The 24,919-nt window shown below is 40.9% G+C and overlaps 1 protein-coding gene across 3 annotated transcripts; it reads right to left on the reverse strand.

Moving 5' to 3' along the window:
- Positions 1-20,719: 20,719 nt before the first annotated feature.
- LOC121980807 (subtilisin-like protease SBT3.10) lies at positions 20,720-22,387 on the reverse strand. Of its 3 annotated transcripts, none has more exons than XM_042533026.1 (6): positions 22,246-22,387; positions 21,804-21,917; positions 21,580-21,680; positions 21,396-21,505; positions 21,157-21,309; positions 20,720-21,056 (listed from the first exon to the last, which is right to left on the reverse strand). In XM_042533026.1, exons 2-6 carry the CDS (start codon positions 21,897-21,899, stop codon positions 20,791-20,793), a joined length of 726 nt encoding a protein of 241 aa, XP_042388960.1. In that variant the 5' UTR covers positions 21,900-21,917; positions 22,246-22,387; the 3' UTR covers positions 20,720-20,790. The 3 variants fall into 3 exon arrangements, with proteins under 3 accessions (XP_042388960.1, XP_042388958.1, XP_042388959.1); XM_042533024.1 differs by having other exon boundaries at positions 21,804-21,941; positions 22,246-22,385; XM_042533025.1 differs by having other exon boundaries at positions 21,804-21,934; positions 22,246-22,376.
- Between the last annotated feature and the right edge of the window lie 2,532 nt (positions 22,388-24,919).

Here is a 24,919-nt window from a genome sequence, read left to right on the forward strand (position 1 = left end):
TTTCTGTTTTGAACTTTCTATTTCGTTTATTGAAAATTTGTTTAGTTAGTTATTGAATTTAGCAAACCCTTGTTCTGTTCAACTAATCTGTTGTACTAGTCATTGAACTTGAATATTGAATGTTTACGTAAGCTTTTAATTGTTTACCTCTATTATATGTTTGTGGTTGTGATTTGATGATCTGTCAATTGATTTACTTAATTCAATGATGTATTAAAATCTGAATTTTATTGTTACTAATATGATGAGATGATAGTGATCATGAGAGCTATTTCTGTGGATAGGGGGATAGAGTTTTGGATTCATTCTGCCGAATTGGCAAGATTAATTCAAAGTTGACAAGAAACCCCAAAAATAGTTTTTCATCTAGAATTCATACACATTTATTAGTTATCCTTGGAAAAAAATACGACTTGGGACTCCTTACTGCATCTCTTTTCTTGAGTTTTAATGGTTTCCGATCTTTATTAATTTTGAGGTGCCTAGTGACATGCAAAAAAGGCCACATCACAAAACTATTGGTGTCATTGTAATTTTCATTCACTTACTTATTATATTACATTTTATTTTATCCCTAATTTTAACTCGGGTTGATGCACATAAAAAAGGGAGAGATTGTAAGTACTCCGTGGTAGTTTTGATGTGGTTAACCGAGTTAAGTTGGGTTCTATTTGTATTTGGTACCTTGTGTCTAAGTATGTATGAACTTAGGAGCACAAAAAGTGACCGGAAGATGTGTCAAACGAGAAAGATGGCATGAGAATCAAGTCGATGAGCTCGGTGCATTCGAGGGACGAGAAGCTACGAAAGAATACACTGGTAGACGAGAATGACACTCACGGCGTATCCGAGGGACGAGAAGCCAGAGAGGAAGTCTGCTTGAGGAGAAAGTCAAAGTTGGATTCGAGTGAGCTCAACTTCGGATAACCAGAGCATCACCCACACAAAGAAGACCAGCTAGAGGCTGATCTGGCTTATGGAAGGTGCCTCTAAGCCTTTGGAATGTGTCCTCAAAGCCTCATGGAAGACACCTTCAAGCTTGTTGAAGGCGCCTTCAATACCCGTTAGCTGAAGATAAAGTTTTATCTTCGACGGATAAAACTTAATCTACTGAAAGCTCCTTTGACCTACATGAAGGCACCTTCGAGCCAGGATAAAAAGAACTTCCTAATCTTCCTACAACTTCTGTAATCACTTCCTAATCTTTTTCTACGTTGTCAACATCTGTAAGACATTACTCCACCTTCAATAAAGGAGATTTCTAGTGGAGCTTCTTCAATGTCTTGGATTAACAACCACCTGGATTATAACCAAGTAAATCTAGTATTCTTACTATTCTCTTAGAAGTTTCTAATTTTATGTATTCTTCTTTTTGTTTAATTAATTTTGTATAACTAATCAAATCCAAAAGATCGCGAAAGAACTTGTGTAAATTTTATAGACAATTCACCCTCCCCTCTTATCAGTCGCACTGGGACCAATAGAGTCATCGTATTGTTCCGTCAGTACTGAGTCCCGCTACACCCTCAAATCTTCCACTACTTATATTACCGAAGAAGTCTGAGCTGGGCATTTTCATTTTTAAAGGCCGAGTGGGTGCTATATTTTTTGATAGATGCTCCCCTCTAATAAAGGCTAGAAGTCCCACTACTTCTACCTTCGACCGATCCCCTAGTAACATTCTCAACTGGTTAGCAGATGGAATTATCTAACCCTCCTGAGCTGGGCAAGTACCGATGGAAGCCAGTCTACCTAATAGCCTCTGCTCAACTATCCGGTCTAAAATAGCACATTCATAAATTGTTAATTGAGGGTGTAATATACATGTTTAGACTAAGTCCCATCCGAGTCCGACTGGTAGATAGCTTCGGTAAAAAATTATGACTCACGGTACTGTTGAATCTAACTGATTTTCTTTCTGTTTTGCAGCCAAAACCATGTGGAAAGCTTTACTGAGTGGCTCCATGAAATTGGCCGATGAGGAGATGGATGCTCGAGGGGAAGCCGAGATAGAGAGTCATGGGCTATTACTTATCGACCCCTCCGAAGAGCCAGTCAGCGAAGAGAAAGCGAGCCTGGTAGAAGGGAGTGACTCAGCTACAAACACTGAAGAGTTGTCACCCCCATGACCATCTTTATTACTTGTAATAGTCCCCTCCGCTTCCATAGATTCAGGAGAACCCCTGATCATATGACAACGGTGCAAGAGACGTCTATCTGCCACACCCATGCAATCAACAACACTCGTGTAGTCGACCTTTGCTGAACCCCCGGCACACATCCTTCGTCTGAGTGGAGATAGAGCTCCACCTCTATTCTTTCCGAAGTTGGGGCCGGCCAGACTACCCCAACTTCATTTGAGCAAACCCCTTCAATTTCAGAGTTGACAGTTGGGGTGATCCCCGCTCCACTAGTTTCATTTTTGTTACCACCTCCAACCAAGCCGACACCTCCTCGGTCCAAGATCTCCTCAGCTCCAAAGTCCAAGTTCAAGATGAAAGCCTTAGCACCAGGTCAGAGTAGATAGCCAAAGGCCAAAAGGGTCACTGCCACACTTAGGCTGCCCACTCAAGCTTGACTTTCTACTAACTCCACCGAGTCACTTGCCCCGAGGCATATAATAAAGATATAAGGCCCCTTGGCCCAAACTTGGGTTTATTCCTTAGCCTGCATAACTTCAAGCTCACCAGAGGAGCTAGTCGACCATTTTAGTCAAGACATAACTGGGCTAACCTTGCTTCACACTTATATATTCTTCATTTTCGTATACTCCCCTTAACTTTCTCTTTGTCTTGATAGTTTTGGGTGGAAGACCTAGCTTTGTGCCAAAACTTGGCAATACTGTGCCATGAGCACCAAGTTCTAAAGGGCTCGATAGAGGGAGCGAGCACCTTTCATGGCTCAGCTGAGCGGCTATCAGCTGAAGTAGCCTAGTTAAAGAGAGAGCTAGAGAACCAATCAGAACTACTGTTAGGAGTCGAGCGAGCTCTCACATAGGAAAGAGATAAAAGCCATGATCAGGCTATCCAACTCGAAAGGCTTCATAAACAAGTGCAAATTTTCAAGTCACGCCTGCACTTGATCAACTTTTGAAAATTTAGGGCCATAGATGACTTGGACCTCAAGAACTAGGAAGCCTTGGCCCTTGCCAAGAAGCTGGAAGAAGTAGAGGTCACCCTTCTCTTCGAACAGACCAACTGAACGACCGAGCAAACTGTCAAGGACTTCCAACATAAAGAGAAACAACATACCCTTGATGCTAAAAAAGTTGACCTGGAAGTTTTGAAGGCTTAGTTTATGTGCCACAAGGAAGGGGAGACAGATCGGCCAGAGGCTTTTAGAGTAGAGTATCTATACTCCAAGTACTTAAATCAAATGCTCGTCAATCAGACTTCGAAAATATTTAACTATAGAGTAGAGGGGGTCATCAAATAATAAAGGGAGGGAGGTTATTTGATAAGCAACATCCCTAGAAATTTTATTCGGCATCAGAAGTGTTGGTGGAGTTGGCATCAATGATAAAATCTAAGTTTTGATGAATGACAAATGAATTAAAGTTAGATGTGTTATAATCTAACTTTTCTACCAAATGTGCAGAACTTGACTGATCTAACACTAAACTAAAATCCAGCTAGGTCTGTAGGACCTAATAGCTAGTGTAGAAGTCTAGATATGTCAAGGAGTGATCCAATATCTGGCGGGAAGTCCAACTGGGTCCGTGAAACCTAACAGCTGATCAAAGTCCAATTGGGTCTGCGGATCTGACTGGTGGGAAGACCTATTGGACCGAAAGAGAGTCAAGTAATTCTGAGTGGTAAGTAAGGTAAGTTACTGAAGGAGAATATTCCAGTGTGGACGAGTCCCAATTAGGGACTTTATGTGCAGGTTCAGTTTAGGTCTATTCTAGAAATCTAGACTAAGACCTTGAATAGCTCATGGTCTTAGAAAGATAGGATCTAACTCATAAATATATATAAATTATTCATGCATATATTTTTTTAATTCTGTGTTGTAGAGAAAAACATAAATCTTTGAATTCTACACATGTAGCAACTGATATAGCTTGATTCTGAGTTCAGAGTCAAAAGATATGAGCTTCAAAAGATTGCTACGTCGAACCAGCTGAGGGGAGGCTCCTTAGAGTGTTGGAGGTGCTTGGAGCTCAATGAGGGCACCCTTGGGCGGATAAGGAAAAAGGCTTCATCGAGAATAAGGAGCCACTTCTTCGGGGATGAGTTTTGGGGTTAAAGGCACCTCCAATGGCATTAGAGGTGCCTCCAATACCTTATAAAAGGGGTATTCGGCCAGCAAAAGACACAACTCATATATGAGCTTGGACGATCCTTTTGCTACTTTGACTATACCAAATCTACTGTGCTACTACCATGCTACTACTCTACTACTTCAGACCGCTACTAGTAGACTGACACCAACACTCGAACTCTTGACTTCAACAAACCTTGTGCTGTTAACAATTTTTAAGTTGTTTATTTTTGTTGCTAGGGCAGTGTAGGTTGTTACACTGTCCTTCACATCGTTCTTGTATTCGATTCCCTCTTATGGTGATTTCAGAAGAGGTTTATAGTAGATTATCCATCGATACGGTCTAAGGGATTGTGTCACTGGAGCCTCCGAACAAAAGTAATCGATTGAGTACTTGTGTTTTCCATTTCTAGTTTTGTAGTTTTGCAAGTATAGGTAAAGAGGATAAATAATTTTTAAGCTCCTCTAGCACTTTGTCACATTCGATTCCCATTGGAACTTTGTAGCCGGGTGAAGTATTTTGAAGAAGGGAAGATTCCGATCGTATGACCTTGAGATGAATCAGGATAAAGCCTGATTCATCCGGTAAGGTGTTGTGTGATAATCATGATTTTGTTATATTATTTTGATTCATAATGCATATTTTTGATGGTCTATTCATAGCTTAAACTCACATATACATTACATTTTGTAATTGCATTTGATTTTGGACTTAATTGCAAATTAGCTTATTTTCATGGTATTTGGTGCTAATATTTGATTATGATTATGTAGGCATCAAAAGGGTCATGGACCCGATCAACTCAGACCACATTTGAGCTCAAATCAAGGGCTAAACTAGGCGATCAAACATTGGAGCATTATGGACCGTTCGTTGAAGATCAGAGAGATCTGAGCCATCCGTTGAGAATCTGGTCCATCCGACCTAATGAAGAGCAGATCTCGTCCATTGATGAATATCCAGAAGTTTTGATCCAGATCTGAACTCATCCAGCCGTTGATTAAGCTCCGAATTGTTATGGACCGTCCGATCAAGTTTGAGGAGGATTTAAAAGGGACGAGTGTTGATACAGTCTGACCTGGATGTTGTTTTGCTATTGACACAGATTTAAGTTTGTATCAGATATTTAACTCAGATTAATTACTAATCTAGATTGACTTGGTTGACCTGATTCGGGAAAAAGTCCAAGTATGGAGACTTGGCACTGGAGAAGTCCGAGTGGAGCCAGGCAGTGGAAAGTCCTAACTGGGATGTTAGGCAGTTGGAAAGTCCTGGTGAGTGAAGCCAGGCAGTGGGAAAGTCCTAACTGGGATGTTAGGCAGTTGGCAAGTCCTGGTGAGTGAAGCCAGGCAAGGGAAAATCCAGATGGATCAAGGGTGATCGGACATCTGGTGTTGAAAAGTCCAAGAAGGAAGCTTGGCATGCGAAGTCAAAGAGGGCTCGGTAGCTCGTTCTCTAGGACCAGATGAAGTCGGAGAGAGCTAGGGAGCTCGTTTCTCCGGACTAGGTCAGAGAGGGCTCGACCCGGACTGAGTCAAGAAGCTGGATCGGTCGGCAGACCGATCTAGTGAAACCTTTATACCTGATCGGTCTGCCGACCGATCAGGAATTGATCAGTAGCTACTGAACGCCATCGATCGGTGCGCACCGATCGAAATCGATCGAGCATATCGGATATTACGATCGGTCAGAGACCGATCGAAAAACGCTTTGGGAAGAACGCTATCGATCGGTCCGGGACCGATCAGATAGTTCTCGATCGTCCGCACCGATCGAGCCGTGCGTATTTTCAACGGCGCTATCTGATCGGTCCGGGACCGATCAGTTATTCTGATCGGTCCGCCGACCGATCAGATCCATCCTGGTCTGCGGACCGATTCACATGTTTGGTTGTTTTGCATGTACTTTTTCCGATTGCCGTATTTGTCTTCACCATCTGCTTTTAACCATCTGCCGTGAGTCTTTTCTAGCTTGCAGGTTGCAGTCACATTCTCATGTTTGGATTCAAATTAAGCTTCATTAAGAGAAGGAGACAAGTACCCTTTTCACTGTAATTTGCTGCAACAGATACATTTGGGGCATCAACGTTCACTGGCGAAATCCGATTACGATTGGGCTGCTCAGTTTGACTTCTACCCATTGGTTGGTATCCAGAGACGCCAGTGATTTCCATTGGCATGTGTTCAGAGAATCAGAAGAGGAGGAGAGGTGATTGGCTACGCCTTGCTGGCAGCAGCGATTCTGCAGACGGCGGTGATTCGAGCCAGTAAAGCAGAGAGACATAAGAAGGAAGAAGAGGAGTTCAGAAAGGGTATTTTTTTGAATTCTCTGTCTTTTGTGATCAAGCCTTCGAGAGAGCAAGTTGGTGAAGCGGTGAGCTCCTTGCTGAGAAGGTTGATTGTGCGCTCTCTGCTCTGTTCTCTTCTCCGCGTGGCTGTAAGCTCATCTTAATATTTTTCTCAGCCACTGTAAGTCTTGTGCTTAAATCTATAATCAACTGAGACTTTGTTGAGAGGTTGCTCCACCGAGAAGGAGACATCTTTAGCCGGATCTTGTCCAGGGTGTGATCTACCGAAAGATCAAGGAGTCGTCCTCCTTACGGACACGCCGAGGAGTAGGGGCAAGTTATCCCCGAACCTCGTATATCTTTGTGTCTGCTGTGTGTTTGTTTTATTTCGTTTTAGTTTTTCTACTTCCGCTGTGCTGTGCTAACAAAGTTCTTGAAGAAATTTCTGTTTAGTGTTTTTCAAAGAGGCTATTCACCCCCCCTCTAGCCATCTAAGATCCCAACAACGAGAAGCTACAGTACACGATGGGCTCGGCTTCGCGATTTCCATCTACAATGCCACTTCTTCTTCCTCCGCGGCCGAGTTCCCATTCTTCATTCCCGATCCAGAAGTTAGCATTCTTCACCAGCAACGATCTATGAGCTGACGGCGATCATCATCCGAGGGCACAGAAGCGGCAGGGGCGTTCTCCATTCCGCGAAGTTGTGTTTCTGTCTATTTTCGCCATCCGGATGCAGGGGCGTTCTCCGATCCGCGATTTTCATCATTACCGGAGCTGGATGGGCGTTCTCTGAGGCTCCGATCATCCTTTCGTTTCCCCATATCATCAGCGACTCCGACATTGATCTGATCAATCAATTGGTGTCCGCAAGTTCCAGATTCCAGCTCTATTTCTTCGTGCGATGTGGATTCCACTCGGGTGTGAGCTGTATGGGCGTTCTCTGATGCTGTGATCATCCAGTGGATTAGTTGATAGCTCAAGGTTGAACGCCAATTACCAGAAGGGCGTTCTTTGCGGTGGTTCTGTAGTGACAGTAGGGTGAAGAAGGTTTGCCGCAAGGATTTGGGTTTGTGGAATGATTAGGGTTTAGATTTCTTTGTTTTGTTTTTGAATTGCTATTGAACTTGCTCAGATCCTCAGATCTGATTCATTTTTCTTGCTATTTCATTTTGTTGAATTTCTTTCTCAAATCCAATTCTGAATTCCGTTTACAGCTTTGTTATTGTTGAGTCTGCAATCTTAAATTTGTTTCAATTGTTTGTAGTTTAGTTAATTGCTAACTTTTTTTTTCTTTCAGTTTTGTTTAGTTAATTGTTTGTAGTTTTGTTCCGTTTACAAATTCTAGCTCAATACAATTGATCTTATGACTATGATCTAGCATGAATGTTTGATGTTAAACTTGAGCCCTAGAATGTAATTTCTGTTCAATATTGATGTATTGAGCTTGTGAGATTACCTGTTGTTGTGATGAAGATGAATTCGTGAATGCTTAACTGGGGAATTTTGTTTGTGTTCCTTTGTTGGAGGTTGCTGTGATTAAGCATTTGAGTTTAGTTTTTGAATTTGATTATAGATGTGAATGGAATGCTAATTTGGGTTCTATGAGTTTGATTGTTGATTGTATTTGTGTTTCTGAATTGTGGATGAATAAGAATCCAAATTTAATTGACACCAAGTTGTTGAGATGAGTGTATCATGTGAAGATGAGAATGAACCTTGTTTGATTTAATTCTTGATTATAGAAGAATTTAATTTGAGTTGTGAATCGAATGGAAGTGCTAGCTTGACCTTGTGGATGTGATAACTCAATTCGAATCAATTTTAGAATTTTCACACACTCACTAGTTATCCTTGGAAAAAAATACGACTTGAGACTCCTTACTACACGTGATTACTTTAATTACAATGAGTTCTAATCTTTATTAATTTGGAGCGCCTCGTGACAATCAAAAAGGGCGACACCAAATTTTGGCGCCGTTGCCAGGGAATAACTAGCAATGTGTGTTTATTTTAAATTTATCATTGTGTGATTTTATTTGTTAGCATGTTGATTGATTTGATTGCTTATTTTCTTTTTGTATTTTCATGTTGATTTGTTCTTGAATTTTCAAGTGCTTTTACTGTTCATGTTTTCATGTGATTGAAACTTTATGCTCTTGAATCTTCTAACATTGAGTTTTAGTGTTGTAGTGAAGAACAGGAGATTTCTTTAGCATGGATCCATATTTTCAGAATTTTGGAGGTGGAATGGAGAATCAGTATTTTCAGCCTGATTATCAATTTTACCCAAACCTGGATCAACAAAATAGGTATGAATCATTTTCTAATGGTTTTAATGCTAATTGGGTGGATAATTCATGTTTCAGGTATGAAAATGCACAAGGACAATTTGTTGAGCCGTATCCAGCTTACCAGAGTTAATATGGGTTCCAAGAAGTTTTAACAAATTTTATGCCACAATCTTTTCAACAAAATGACCCTCAGATGAATGAGACAACATGGAAACTCAGGGAGATTATGCAACAAATGAATGAACATCAAGAGCAACAATTTTCAAGGATACAGAACTTACAGATTCAGTTAGACCAAATTGCATCATCCATCAATCAGCTGCAAGCACGTAATTTCAGTGGAGAGATGGAAAGTAGCGATTCTGTCAGGCCTGACCCTACTTCCATTACTTCACATGATTTTTCTAATATTTTTTGTGATGATTATGTGATTATGCAAATTTCTGATCCTAACGATTTTATTGTTGAAGATGTTGTTAGTGAATCAGGTTCTGAATATGTTGTTGAAGATTATTTAAGTGTAGGGGAATGCTTACTGGAAGCATTACCTCAAGAATCACCAAGGATAGATGATGAAAGTGTAGGGACTTGTGCTATGGAGCCAAGCACCCAAGAATCACTACATGAATTGTACGTTCACCAGAACAAGAGCTTGAGCCATTTCTTGATGAGGAAGAGGTAATAGTCTCCACTCCAGGTACCTTTCAACACGATAAGGTAAGTATTGTTTGTGACTCATCAGAAAATTTCATAGAGGTACCATTCATTGATTTTATTAGATGTGATTCATTTCTTGATACATATTTTACCCACACTAATATTCTCCTATTTTCTTTTTATCCCACATGCGTGTGAGAGGTGTTTTCTTTGATGGATGTTGTAGGAGAACACAAGCTTCCAGAGTGGGTGCTTAAACTGAACCGCCTCAGACCTCCAGAAAGAATTTGCAATGGAAAAAATGATCAATAAAAAGAAATTGAGTGGAATCAAAAGTACTCCATTTTCGACGTGGATTCTTTTGCTAAATCTTCTTCGACCACCGGAATTAAAGGGGAGTTGGTTCTAATTTTGCTTTATCTTGCATTTTAATTCATGCTTTGTTAATAAATTATTTTTGATGAGACTTTCTTTAGTTTCATACTTACATTTGCACATTTACTTCCATACTTTGCATTTTTGTTTAATACATAGCAATTTGTTTTGAATAAATTCTCCCATGAATTTTCTAAGTAATATTTTTAAGATGGTAAAAGCTTCTTAAATTTGATCATCAATTTTAGGTCATTTAACATGATTGGATGCTTTTCTTGCATGTTATTGGTTAATTTGGTGGTGGATTCCAATTTGATCAATTAGGCATGATTGCATAAATAATACCTAGAGAGGACCACCTTAAGCGTAAACGCTATTATATTTTTGTGTGACATGCACTCATAGCAATGGAAACTCTAGAACATGCTTAGTTTCTTTTCAAAGTCACAATAACATTTGTGTGCATGGAAATTGAGGATTTTGTCAATTTTGTTCCCTTAATACTTTCCAATTCCTTTCCTCACAATTTTCTTTATACATTCTCATCTAGTACTTTAATCCTTGATCATCTTTGCTTGTCATTCTTTAATTGAGAGTGTTGGTTGAATTCTTGATGAGTTAGATTGTGCAAGATGACAAGGTTATAAGTGTGGGGGAGGATTTTGGACAAAAATTAGAGGGCTTGAAGGATTTTTGATGGCTTCATGAAGGTTGCTTTTTGACTTTCGGGAATGAAATAGAAGTGACAAGAGTTCTTCATGTCTATGATTTGCTGCAAAACCTGGAATTTTTCAGTTGTACTATTGTTTGATGCTGAATTTACTACAGTAGACTGCTGTAGGTGTTCAATGAAGCTTGATTTGGTTTTCCAATAATGCAATAGAGATGCACATATTCAGTTAAGTGATAATGAGTGCTAATCTGATAAGAGAAAAAATATATAGCCCTTGAAACTGTGAAGTATCAGAATTGTGTAACACTTCCTTGAATCGATTGTAAGTGCTCTGAATTTATATGTGGCAATTTGGAAATGTAAACAAGCTAGTGTAGGGCTCAACTCAATACAAAGCAGGATGTTTGAATTCTTATAAGGGGCAGATATTTGTGAAGCTGATTGCTGAAATAGAATTCCAGTTTTGTGCCAAGACAGTTTGCTGTTTCTGGACAGCAATAATAAAAATTCAGTTCTTAATATAATTTTTATAGCACAACTCAAATCTATTGGAGATTAGTTGAATTCTGAGATGCAGCAATACTTAATCAGTTCAGAATCTGATTTCTTGAATTTGAAAACTTCAATGCCTTGCTGTCTTTAGATTCGATTTCCAAGAACTGGTTGAAAATGCGTTCCTGTTGCAAGTTTCTAAACAGAAAGAATCTAACTGAATTTGATGTATCAATGTTGACATGTTGCGGGCCAAGCTTTTGTGGCAAGTTTCTGATAAGTGGACAGAATCAGACACAAATTAAAAAAACCTTGTAGCTAGGAAAGTTGTTGCAAACTCTTGAAGTTTAACTGAATTTGATTGCTGAATTGCTACAATTTTGTGCAAGCTGCAGGATTAAAATCAGAGTGCTTGATACAAGTTTGATGCCAATATCAAATGAGATGCTGGTATCTGCACATTAAATAGAATTTCTATTCTTTGAAACTGGGAAATTTCAGAACTGAGAAGGAGAGCTGGGCTAACTTCCGAATTCCTGAATTCAGTTTCCTGCTCCGTTGAATCTGAAATTGCATAACTCGACAGAATTATAAGAAACAAAAGGAAGCTGATTTCTGATACCAGTTGCTGGGATTTCTCATTTCTTGTTTGTGCAGATTGCAGAATCAGAAATTTGAGGCTGCTGTTGGAGTTGCCTGGTGTACAAATTTTCTTGGACCAGAATTCCACTGTAAAGCTTAGATTTTGTGTTAAAAGAATTCAAGAAATGGAAGGGAATGAGCAAAGTGGATAAATTTTGAAAATGCAGAATTCTGAAGAACAAGAAATGTTGCATCACTGTAGGAAATGAATTATAACTAGCTAGAGTTGTTGAAATCTGAAAGCTTTTGAGTATACTTTGATAAGGTTCTTAAGTAGCAAGATGAAGTAGTATTGAGATTTTTAGTGGCTAAACAAGGCAATGTTGATACGAAGTCATGAATCTGTACATGAATCCAGAACTGCATTTAGCCATGCTACATGATGTTAAACTGGGCAATTGAGCAAAAATGTGATCAAGCCTTACTCTAAATCTAATGCAAAGAGGAAGAAATGAGAAATTTTAGTCACTTATTCTGAATTCTGAAATCAGATTTTGTGGTGTAAATCTGTGATTTGTGAAGCTCTACATCTTTCAAGATTTTTGTGTGCAAAACCTATAGGTTGTGAGGAATCGAAATGCTGTTATTAAGCATGGAAAACAACCTGCTGAAAATAAGTTGTTACGAACTAAGGATAGAATTATAACATGTGATGTTGAATGAAGTTGAATCTAGAATTTGACACCATGCACCTTTGGCTGCTGCAAATTCTTCTGTTTTTCTGAAACTGTATCGTTTCATTGCAGTGCTAAGAGTAATCAATAAGGAAGAGTTCAAGTTTATGTCCAATAAACCAGAACCCTGCAGTAATGAAATTTGCAAGTGATGTATCAATTTCTTCAAGACTGTGCCAAATTTAGATTCTGAATTGTCAAAAAGATGCAGAAATGAAGAATGTTATAAGTTTCATCAGTAAGGAAATATACAAGAAATGTGCTAAAATCAGATTTGAAACTTTGGCAGGAAGTGATGTTCCAAAAGAACTTGCAGAATTTGGAATTGGCAACCACACTCTAGTTTCGAATTTGAATCTGGACATCAATTCTTATTGCAATTCTCAAGTGAAATTGCAAGAGTTCATTGCACTGCTAGTAACTAGAGTTTGTTGTAAGCAGAATTGAAGTGACTGTTTGAGATTTTGAATTTCTGTATTTGACTGCAAGGTTACAATCAACAGCAGTGTTTGTAAACTGTCCAATTCTATTCAGTAAATTTGATAGCAGAAAATGAAATGAAAAGAAGAAAATCAGAGAATTTGATTTTTGCATCTTGTTGCTGGAATTCTGGAGCAAAAGTAACAAGACAGTGATACAAAGAATATGTATCAAATTAAAGACTAACAAAGACCATTTGATCAGCAAAGGGAACCTGAACTTTATCTTTATTTTTGGAATTGAAATATCAGAACTGAATTACAAAGTTTTCTGACAATTGCAGAATTTCTACTCCAAATCTGCTTTTAAGAGTTTCTGTTATAACAAATTGCTAGGATAAATTTGCTGAAAAATGTTATCTGCTATAAATTTGCAGAAATTTGGTTTGCTGAACATTGATTGCTTTGGACAGTTTCAAGGTTCTGAGATCTGAAGTATCAACCTTTGGTGTTTCTTTCTTTTCATGTTAGCCTTAATTCTGTGAATGCAGAATTCTGAAGTTGCTGTTGTTGTTAAGGATTTAAAGAGGTGATTTGCTGGGTTACTGCAGGGCTCAGTTTGAATCCTTATCTATGTAATCGAAAGATATTTCTGGTGATTGTTTCTGTCCAAAGTTTGAGGTCGCTCATTAGAAGGAAGGGAAGTGACAATAACAATTAACAGGTCTGATTTCTGTTATTGCTTTTGCTGTGTTTCAGTAAAGGGTAGCAGTTGTGTATCAATTTGGACTAGTTATGTGCCAAAATTTCTGTACAGCTTCTTGGTTATTGATAAACTCAAAATTTGAAGTTGGCCAGTTGCACATCAAAGCTGGAATCAGTGACTTGCTGGAATTTTTGAAAACCACAGAAAAAAAAAATCAGAAACAGAGAAAGAAAAGAAAATAGCAACCTGCAGAAAGGAGAAACAGTGGCAAGATTGTATCAAGTAAGAGGATGGCATGAATTGTCTTTCATTGTCCGAGACGGACAAGATTTTAAGTGTGGGGGAGGGAGATTTTCTCCATGAGGCGATTTAAGATTATTTGAGCTTTCAAAGTGATGGAATGAAGTGGAAAAAACAGTAAAAACAGTGAAGAAAGAGAAAAATGACACATTCAAGAGAGTATCAAAGTTGGAGATAGAATATCAAGATTCTATGTTTGCATTCAAATTGAAGGAGAGGTTAGCTTGATACTTTGAAGTGGTAATAACAAATGGTATTCATCTCTTTATACATCAAATTGGTCAACTCATCAAGTATATTCCTCCAATACTCTTATCTTCTCAATTCTTCATTAAATACTTTTCTTTTGCCATTTTCATTCACTTTCATTGTTCTTTTTGCTTCCATTTCAATTCTTGTTGATAAAATCCTTTTGATTCATGTATGCTATGTTTTATAGTAGTGGAGAATTAGAAAATAAGCAAGATTATGGTAGTGAAATGTTGTGAGTGACATTGAGTGAGCTCCACTAATATGCATTTTTTAGTGTGAGGGATAGAATAGATAAATCCCTTGTGAGATTGCATTTTGCTTAATTTTTCAATTGGATTGAAACTACCATACCTATTGATTATTGTTTGAATTGTATTCATGATTGTTTGTGATCTTTAAGATGATCTTAGTTAATTACTTCTTACTATCTTTTAGATATTGCTAGGGAATTGTTGTGGAGATGATTTTTAGGTTTTCTTGACTTGAACGGGACATCCAAGATTAAGTGTGGGGGATTTGATAACCATGATTTTGCTATATTATTTTGATTCATAATGCATATTTTTGATGGTCTATTCATAGCTTAAACTCACATATACATTACATTTTGTAATTGCATTTGATTTTGGATTTAATTGCAAATTAGCTTATTTTCATGGTTTTTGGTGCTAATATTTGATTATGATTATGTAGGCATCAAAAGGGTCATGAACCCGATCAAATCATGCCACATTTGGGCTCAAATCAAGGGCTAAACGAGGCGATCAAACCTTGGAGCATTATGGACCGTTCGTTGAAGATCAGAGAGATCTGAGCCATCCGTTGAGAATCTGGTCCATCCGACCTAATGAGGAGCAGATCTCGTCCATTGATGAATATCCAGAAGTTTTGATCCAGATCTGAACTCATCCAGTCGTTGATTAAGCTCCAAATTGTTATGGACTGTTCGATCAAGTTTGAGGAGGATTTAAAAGGGACGAGAAGCTACAGTACATGAAAAGGGACGAGAAGCTACAGTACATGATGGGCTCGGCTTCGCGATTTCCTTTTACAGTGCCATCTTCTTCTTCCTCCGCGGGCGAGTTCCCATTCTTCATTCCCGATCCAGAAGTTAGCATTCTTCACCGGAAACGATCTATGAGCTGACGACGATCATCATCCGAGGGCACAGAAGCGGCAAGGGCGTTCTCCAGTCTGTGAAGTTGTGTTTCTGTCCATTTCCGCCATCCGGATGCAGGGGCGTTCTCCGATCCGCGATTTCGATCATCACCGGAGCTGGATGGGCGTTCTCTGAGGCTCCGATCATCTTTCCGTTTCCCCATATCATCAGCGACTCCGACATTGATCTGATCAATCAATTGGTGTCCGCACGTTCCAGATTCCAGCTCTGTTTCTTCGTGCAATGTGGATTCCACTCGGGTGTGAGCTGTATGGGCGTTCTCTGAGGCTATGATCATCCAGTGGATTAGTTGATAGCTCAAGGTTGAACGCCAATTACCAAAAGGGCGTTCTCTGCGGTGGTTCTGTAGTGACAGCAGGGTGAAGAAGGTTTGCCGCAAGGATTTGGGTTTGTGGAATGATTAGGGTTTAGATTTCTTTGTTTTGTTTTTGAATTGCTATTGAACTTGCTCAGATCTGATTCATTTTTCTTGCTATTTCATTTTGTTGAATTTCTTTCTCAAATTCAATTCTGAATTTCGTTTACAGCTTTGTTATTGTTGAGTCTGCAATCTTTTTCAATTGTTTGTAGTTTAGTTAATTGCTAACTTTTTTTCTTTCAGTTTTGTTTAGTTAATTGTTTGTAGTTTTGTTCCATTTACAAATTCTAGCTCAATACAATTGATCTTATGACTATGATCTAGCATGAATGTTTGATGTTAAACTTGAGCCCTAGAATGTAATGTTTGTTCAATATTGATGTGTTGAGCTTGTGAGATTACCTGTTGCTGTGATGAAGACGAATTCGTGAATGCTTAACTGGGGAATTTTGTTTGTGTTCCTTTGTTGGAGGTTGCTGTGATTAAGCATTTGAGTTTAGTTTTTGAATTTGATTATAGATGTGAATGGAATGCTAATTTGGGTTCTATGAGTTTGATTGTTGATTGTATTTGTGTTTCTGAATTGTGGATGAATAAGAATCCAAATTTAATTAACATGAAGTTGTTGAGATGAGTGTATCATGTGAAGATGAGAATGAACCTTGTTTGATTTAATTCTTGATTATAGAAGAATTTAGTTTGAGTTGTGAATCGAATGGAAGTGCTAGCTTGACCTTGTGGATGTGATAACTCAATTCGAATCAATTTTAGAATTTTCACACACTCACTAGTTATCCTTGGAAAAAAATACGACTTGGGATTCCTTACTACACGTTATTACTTTAATTACAATGAGTTCTAATCTTTATTAATTTGGAGCGCCTCGTGACATGCAAAAAGGGCGACACCATTGTGCTTCCTTCAAGTTGCGGGGTGGGGGCATATCTTGAAGAGCCTTCACTTTGCTCAGGTTGGCTTCAATTCCTCGATTTGTCATTATGTAGCCGAGTAAGCATCTGCTCTTTACTCCAAAAAAGCATTTATTGGGGTTGAACTTAAGTTTGTACTTCCTCATGGTTTGGCACGTCTCATCTATATCTGCACATAAATCAGCAGCTCGGAGGGACTTGATTAGTATATCATCTACATATACCTTTATATTTCCGTCGATCTGTCTTTGAAACACTTTGTTCATAAATCATTAGTATGTTGCTCCTTCATTCTTTAATCCGAATGGTATAACATTATAATAGTATGTTCCTTCAACAGTGATGAAGCTAACATTTTCTTGATCTTCTCAAGCTTAAAGGACCTAATAATAGCCCTGATGTGCATCTAAAATGCATATCAATTCGTAGCCAATAGTTGAGTCGACCATCTGATTGATACACAGTAGAGGGTAGTAATCCTTCGATCATGCCTTGTTTAGATCTCTAAATCCACGCATATCCGCCACTTATTCTCGGGCTTGGACACCAACACCACATTTGCTAATCAGCTTAGAAATTGTACTTCACGGATATGCCCAGCTTCAAGCAGCTTGTCCACCTCCGCTCAGATAATTTTGTTCTACTCAACTCTGAAATCTCTCTTCCACTGTTTAACTGGCCGAGCGTCAGTGCCGATACCATCTCGACCCTACGTGCTGAGGTCATAGCCCGACCTGCGTGCTGAGGTTGCATCTGGTTTCATGCCACTGCGTCTGACTCCGCGCCATCAGATCCAGCTCTCCATCCTGTTCAGAGTCATCTACCCTTCCGGGTCAAGGCAACGCGAGCAGCATCCCGACCAGATCACCGATCCACCAAAGGGCGCCTCCTAGGCCAGGGTGCGTTACCGTACTCACTCTCCATTTATTTTATTATTCTAGTATTAGTCTGTTACTTATATATTCGTTGGATCTGCCTCAAGCATCGAGGTACTAGGGATTGGGGTGACTCGCTCTCTGGCTGCAGGAAGCATTGACCAGAGGACTTCTGACAACTTGGTCAACATAGAAGTCATCTCAGCATCACCCTCCTCGGGTCGCCAGCGATTCGGTCAACATTCCATCCACCTCAATTGGCGGTCCCTCGACTACGATTAGGACGAGGATTAAATTTGACAAGTACGTAGGAATCTTCACCATACATTACGGAGCGTGAAGATGGGCGATATCGAAAAGGTTCTTACCATTATCATAGTCCGGGAGGATCCTGGCGAACATATTATCTTCTCACCTCGCTCCCGGGTATTCGAGGTGAGGATTGACTTGGGCTTCAGGCGGCGGACAAGGCTCCACTTCCCCGTTCGGGGTTGAACTATTGTCATTGGTCTCAGACTAGAATGCCACGGAGTCTCGGACCGGACTATCACCAATGACCTCCCGGTTGGCGTTCCGGACTCTCGCCTCGGCGAGTTATAAGCGGCATCCTCTTGCAACCAGCGACCTCACGAGTACATGTTCCCGACTCTCTCCACGGTAGCGAGTTGTAAGCGAGTGCGCTCTTGCAATAACCCTCTCGGTGGCTGATTCTAGACTCTCGTCAGCGCGAGTTATAGCGACATTCTCTCGCGACCAACGACCTCTCGGCCGGCGTTCCAAGACTCTCGTCCCGGTGTAGGTTATAAGCGAGCATACTCTAGCGACCAATGACCTCCCAGTCGGCATTCCAAACCCTCACCCCAGTGTGAGTTATAAGCGAGTCTGCTCTCGCGACCAATGACCTCCTGGTCGGCATTCCAGACTCTCGCATCAAAGCGAGTTATAAGGAAGTCTGCTCTCGCGACCAACAACCTCCCGGTCGGCTCTCCAGACTGTCACCCTAGTGCGAGTTATAAGCAAGCACAGCTCTCGCGACTAACGACCTCTTGGTCGGGCGCAATGACTAGTTGGTCGAGTTTTGCTCCTTTGCCCGGCACTCACCGTTCACGTTTCACTCGATGCTTTGCTTGACACTTGTCGCTCAGTTAGCACTCGTCCACTCGCCGCTAGGCTCACAGGGTCCGTGCCCACTCGACTCCCCGGCTTTGCCCCCTCTTGCATTCGCCTTCATCTCATGGGCTTCACGCCCATTCGGTGCAGCGACGTTGTGCCTTTCGATCCCTCAGGATCTGCACCTGACTCAGCTCACCGAGCACACAGGCTACGCACCTACTCGTCATCCTTGCATTCATCCGGTTGCATTTTACGATTGCCCGGTCGGCATTATCTCGATCGCCCGCTCGACATTTTTTTGGTCACTCGGTTGGCATCTTCGTAGTTGCTCGATCAGTATTGTTTGGTCGTTCGCTCAGCCGCTCACTGGTACCACTCGGCCACTTGCCCAGCATTCTCTCGGACGCTTGATCGACTTTCTCTCAGATGCTCGGTCGACATTCTTTTTGGTCACCTAGTTAGCATCTTCCTAGATGCCCGATTAGTGTAGCCAGGTTGTTCGCTCGGCTACTCACTTTATTTTGGTTGGTCTATCACTTAATCTTTCTCTCGATCGCGCGCTAGACACCGCTCATCCGTCGTCTCTCCACCCACTCAGAATTCTCCCGCTTGCCCGATTGGCACTTTCTCGGTCGCATGCTCGACACCACTCGCCCATCGCCTTTCCACCCGCCTAGTGTTCTCCCAAGAGTGCAGTTGACATTTCTTCGATCTCCTGCTCAACACTTTTCGGTTTGTTACTTTGATTCGTTTATACGCACACTCGACATTCTCCTGTTTGCTGGGCATCCGCTGGGTACCATTCGGTCGTTTGATCGAATTCTCTCGATCGACTTCCCGGACTCTCGCCCAAGAGAGAGTTATAAGTGAGCAGGGCTCTCGTGGCCAACGACCTCTCGGTCGGGCACAATGACTAATCGGCCGAGTTCTCCCTCTGATTAGGCGCTGCTCTCACTTTAACACTCGTCGCTTGGTTGACATTCTTCTCATTCATCGCTTGTGTCTCACTTGCCGCTTTGCCTGACATTCATTGTTCACGTCTCAATTGTTGCTCTGCCCAGCACTCATCATTCATGTCTCACTCGCCGCTCTGCCCGGCACTCGTCGCTCTGCCCGACACTCATCGTTCGCATCTCACTCGCCGCTCTGCCCGACACTCGTCGCTCGCATCTCATTCACCGCTCTGCCTGACACTCATCGCTCTGTCTCGTGTTCGCCGCTCGATCGACACCTGTTTTTACTTCTTGCTTGGCATTTGCAAAATTGCCCCATCACATATATATATATATATATATATATATATATATATATATATATATTGCACAAGGAATTGAAGACAGGAAAAGGACAGTAACTTTAAGTATATAGAGGTTCCAAACAAGGAAGGTTAGTATCTGATAATAAATCTTTTTTTTTGTGGTTCAAAATCTCGCTAAAATAATCCACCCAGACACTGTTACACTAGTATGCAAAAATATGTGATGATTGATCATTGAAGCATGATATTTTCCTATTCATATTGTCATTTTCTAATTGTAAAAATTAGTCAAATTATATTTTAGATATTTAATCTTAATTTTACTTGGCTCAAAACTTTTTGTTCCTCCACGATTAAAGGCGTATGCATGTCGGTTGGATTGCTCTTCTATAGGTAGTTAATCGAGTGATCTGCTCATAGGTGTTCTATATACAGAAAGGTCCATGTAACTCATCCTATCAGATATTCTCAATTGAGAAAAAAGGCATAAAAAGTACCACCTAATGGAAGATGAATCACTGGCTTAAACTGATGTAAGATGCATGATTTCTTAGTCAAGAGTAGCAACAAGAATCCAGAAGGTTGCAAATAAAATAGATTTAGTTACATATCCTTTCTTTTTTTCATTTGTGACATCAACTTGAATCATTGCTTACCTGCAAGATTCAAGTCTTTGCCTGCATCAATTGCTTAATCAAATTGCATCATTGGATCCAAGTCTACATCACCTTAGAAAAAGAAGCTTACCTGCAGGATCCAAAGATGTTATAGAGCTATAACCAACCATCACGATCTGTTGACATTTCGGTAAATTGGTGAAATTAAACGATTCCAATGCTATTTCAAAACTTGATACGCAAGAATCTCACATAGTTAAGTGATTTTGAGGTTCAAGCTATCCTAATATCAGAGCCATGCAAATAAGATTCTGGAAAAGTATATGACATCATTGAATGCTTAAAACCAACGAGGAATATGCAACTGGATCTAAGAAATCATTATATCATGGAATACAAAGGCGTTAAACATCACCAATATTAAACTTAATTAAGAAAAATTGTTGTGGCGCTGAGGGGCAAGCCGGGCATCTGGTACACGTCAACGTTAGACACATTGTTGCCGGTCGCAGAGAGGTAGTCGCCCTTCTGTAGCTTGGTGGTGACTCCACCCTTGTAGTAGTAGGCGCCAATGAGCCTGCGGTTGCACTTGTGGACGTCGAAGTGTTGGCCTGGCATGCACTTCCCCTTCCACTGCACCGGCACTGGGCTGTAGCTCCCGTCGCTGAAGTTCTTCACCTCTGGCCATACACCTGCAGCAATATGAAGACACAGCCGTGAAAAAATTAAGTCGGGACTACCATAAGTTGACGGAAAATTTAATTGGTTAGGTTTTAGTTTCCAACAATCAACCTGAATCTATGACTCCACTGATGATATCCTTGCCGTGGTTTGCTCGAAGAAAGCCAGAAAGTTCGGAATTGTCAACGCCGAGGATGTCCCAGCTGCTTGTCGTCAGATGCCTCAACGTCCGACTTGGCCTTATGCCTAGCACCTCAGGCAACTCTATGAATAGCATATCCAGCAAACACAGTGATAAATCATACTAAATCTACTCACAATTAAAAAACAATTGAACAAATTAATTGAACCTTTGATTTTTTTAGCTTGGGGCACCGATAGCTTTGCAGCAAAACTAGAGAATCTAAAGAAACTGCAGAATCCATAGCTATAGACAATAGAGCTGATAGCTTCATCCTTACTGTTCCAGTCAAGAAAATCTTAAGCACTTACCTTTCACAAGCAACTAAGTACTAAACAGTGAAACCAAATTACCTGCCAAGAACAGAAGTGAGAATTTGGATGTGCAAATCCATGACGAGCTCCTCCGGGTCTTCATGCTTACTTTCTCCTTCTCTCACATGGACAATATATATCTTCAAAAATTTTTAAAAGGCATTCAGACATTATAGACAATATATATCTTCAACAATTTTTAAAAAACATTCAGACATTATTTACAGGGAGCTATCAAAGACTCTGTGAGAAAGTTTGAATACCTTATCAGATGATGCTTTCAATGTAAGCAGAACCGATTGGAAGCAAAGCAGAACAAGAAGAAAGAAAGGAGAAAAGACATGTGATTTGTTGCCCATTTCCTTCGCTTCGCCTCTCTGCCTTGTTCACACACCTTAATGCTTCAAAATAGAGAATAATGAAAAAAAAAAAAATTGAAAAGATGGTGACAATTCAAAATACACTTGACACCGAAAAAGCTGAGCATCCCACGGTCGAAGGCTTCGATAACAAAATAAGAAAAATAAATACACGCAGGGAAGTCGGCGTTGGGATAGCACCGGAAAGCTGAGGCTAAGGCCCAGGGAAATCGGCGTTGAGAAAAGCCGAGGGAGGGCTCACGGCTCAGGGAAGTCGAAGGCGTGAGGTCGAAGCCGAGAACAAAACACCAAACAAGAAATTGAAAAGAAGTCGGCGTTAACATACCGGAAAACCCGGACGAAGAAGGCGTCGGGTCGAAGCCGAGAACAAAAGCTCAAGATGATATCGGAAAAACCTACGGCGCTGAGGAAGGGTTTCGATAACGCGTTGGAGAAGTTGAAACTTTCGACCATATCATAATTTAAATAAAAAAAAAAACCAAGTATCATATCGAATATTGTGATTTGAATATTCTATTATAATTACAAAGATCATATAAATCTTATGATATGGGAGAATACTGGATCGTGATATTCTACTTTAATTACAATGATCATGTAAATTTTATAATTATGGTAATTCATATTTAATTAGAAAGATCATATAAATTTTATAATTATGGTAATTTATTTTCTACTAAAATTTAATTATGCATTTACTAAAATAATTTAGTTTCTAGATGTAAACATGTATATTCTGGATATATATTTCAAGTAAAGGTCAAATCCTTTACAATCAAGGAGGTCAATGCTAGAGGACTGATGAACATACCAAAAGGTAGTCGAGCGGAGCCCTACATCAGGGGTCGACCGAGCAAGTGTTGCTCGACCAGCAATGGGGTAGATCGAGCGAAGCACTCGTGCAACAAAGATCACTAGAAGTTCGTTACGAAGCAAAGGAGCATGTAGATGACCAGAGTGTTATTCTGGTCTAGCAAGAACAACACTATTGAAACTCGTCGTCGCATGGAGGAATAGCTGAGTCCTTCCGAGCGGAGGAGTATTTTGCCGATCAGAGGGAGTACTCGGCCAACTGGCTATCCCGCTCGAACGTTGACGTGTCATTCGATATACTTTTGGGAGACGATGCCACCGACAGAGGACACGGTCAACAGGCGGATCATATGACGAACAAATCAGAGGATATGCCCACGATCAACTGGAGAACGTGTTCATGACCAGGTGTCCATGACCAATTGGAGAACGTGTACATGACCAATGGGAGAGTGTGTCCATGCCTTGAAAAGCACGCCCACCGCCCACCAGGGCATCATATAAAGGGAGATTCGTTCATCGGCAAAGGTAAGTATTATTCACTGTTTACGCTTGTGTTACTGTTGTTCTGTCTTCTTTTTCGTGCCGGAGACTGACTTGAGCGTCGGAGGGCCAACGCCAGGGACCCCTTCCCTAGCTTGACACTGACGTTTCTTGTGCTTGTAGATTGGGGCACGGTCTACGTCAAGCCAACGCAGCAGCCACATCCCCAGCTTTCCATCTCCATAATTTTTGGACAAATCATATTGGCACCGTCTGTATGAACGTAGCCTGAATCTGAAACACGAAGATGGAGGACACTGGATGACTCACTACGGTAACTTTGACAAAGGAGGAGCCGGATATGCTGATACAAGCCCGAGAGACAAAAATGTTGGATCGACAACAGTAACAGGCACTAACCAAGCACCGGGTACATGAACTCGTTGCCTCAGTGGTGTGTCACCAAGCCGGATATGGAGACCGAGCGGATCATGTACCCGCTCAGGGATAGAGTAAGAAGCCGACCGACACATAAGGAGACGCGCCCAATGCACTGATCCTCTTTCACCGAGCACTATTCCACACTTTGTAGAGGAACGGTGCCGGCAGACAAGGACCGAAGATCCTTCTCGAACGACATGCCTGTTCGGAACTCATGAAAAGGGAAAGCACTAAAGAATAATGATTCACCTTAGTGGATCAATCAGCAGTTCTCTCGAGAGACCTTGGACGACCCCCTGCCAAAGCACTACACCCTACTGACGATCAGAGAATACAATGGGACGACCGTCCGGATGACCATTTGACTAAGTTTGATAACACGACCACACTTCATCTGTATACTGACAGGGCGAAATGTCGGCTCTTCCTCACGAACCTCTCCAGATCGGTGCAACGCTGGTTTAAGAGATTTTCGAAGGGGTCGATTCATAACTTCAAATACTTCCGAGCTGCATTCTTACATCACTTCGCTAGTAGCCGCCGCTACCAAAAGACGAGAGTCAGTTTATTCGCTTTGAAGCAAGGGACTAAAGAAGCACTGAGGGCCTACATCAAGCACTTCAACCAGGCCGGCTCCACGAGAATATCGTCGCTAATCACCATCGATCGATAGACAACATAGGCACCGATCATTCGGGCAAAGAGATGAGATAGAATGATGGCCGAACCACGCCATCATCAACTTCAAAGAAGAAACAACACAAGTCCCACCCGAGCTTTTGCTGAACGGAGCCAACCCTCGGCTCGAGAAGAATGTTGGATCGAAAAGAATGTTAGAGGGGGGGGGGGGTGAATAGCGATCGTTAAAAAATTGTTATCGAGTTAAAGTACACAGCGGAAAATAATAACGAAAACAACGTTAACACACCAAGTTTTACTTGGTTCGGAGCCTTCATTGACTCCTACTCCAAGGCCAGCACATGAGAGTGCTTTCGTTAGGCAATCCACTAATAGTTCGCAAAAGAGTTATAGAATAAGTACAAGAATTATAAAATAAAGTTACCGACAACAAGGAAAATAAAAACTGAGTCGCAGGTTATCGGAGCTTCACAACGTTGTAGGAGCATCTTTGTAGCAGTGCGCAAGAGAGTAGTTGCAGAGAAAAGTTGTTGTGTTTTGCTCCTGGTGGAAGGCTACTTATATAGGCAGTTCAGGGTGTTTGGATCCCTTCCGATCGCCTGGATCGTAACGTCAGCCATCCA

This window comes from Zingiber officinale, chromosome 5A (assembly GCF_018446385.1).
Source record: "Zingiber officinale cultivar Zhangliang chromosome 5A, Zo_v1.1, whole genome shotgun sequence".
Lineage (NCBI taxonomy): Eukaryota > Viridiplantae > Streptophyta > Magnoliopsida > Zingiberales > Zingiberaceae > Zingiber > Zingiber officinale.

Excerpts from the sequence above, each read along its gene's own strand:
- LOC121980807 (XM_042533026.1), bottom strand. The coding sequence starts at position 21,899 with ATGGGCAACAAATCACATGTCTTTTCTCCTTTCTTTCTTCTTGTTCTG. Across the intron at positions 21,506-21,579 it reads CTCACTTCTGTTCTTGGCAG|TAAGGATGAAGCTATCAGCT; the intron begins GTAATTTGGTTT and ends TGACTGGAACAG. Across the intron at positions 21,057-21,156 it reads CAGTGGAGTCATAGATTCAG|GTGTATGGCCAGAGGTGAAG; the intron begins GTTGATTGTTGG and ends ATATTGCTGCAG.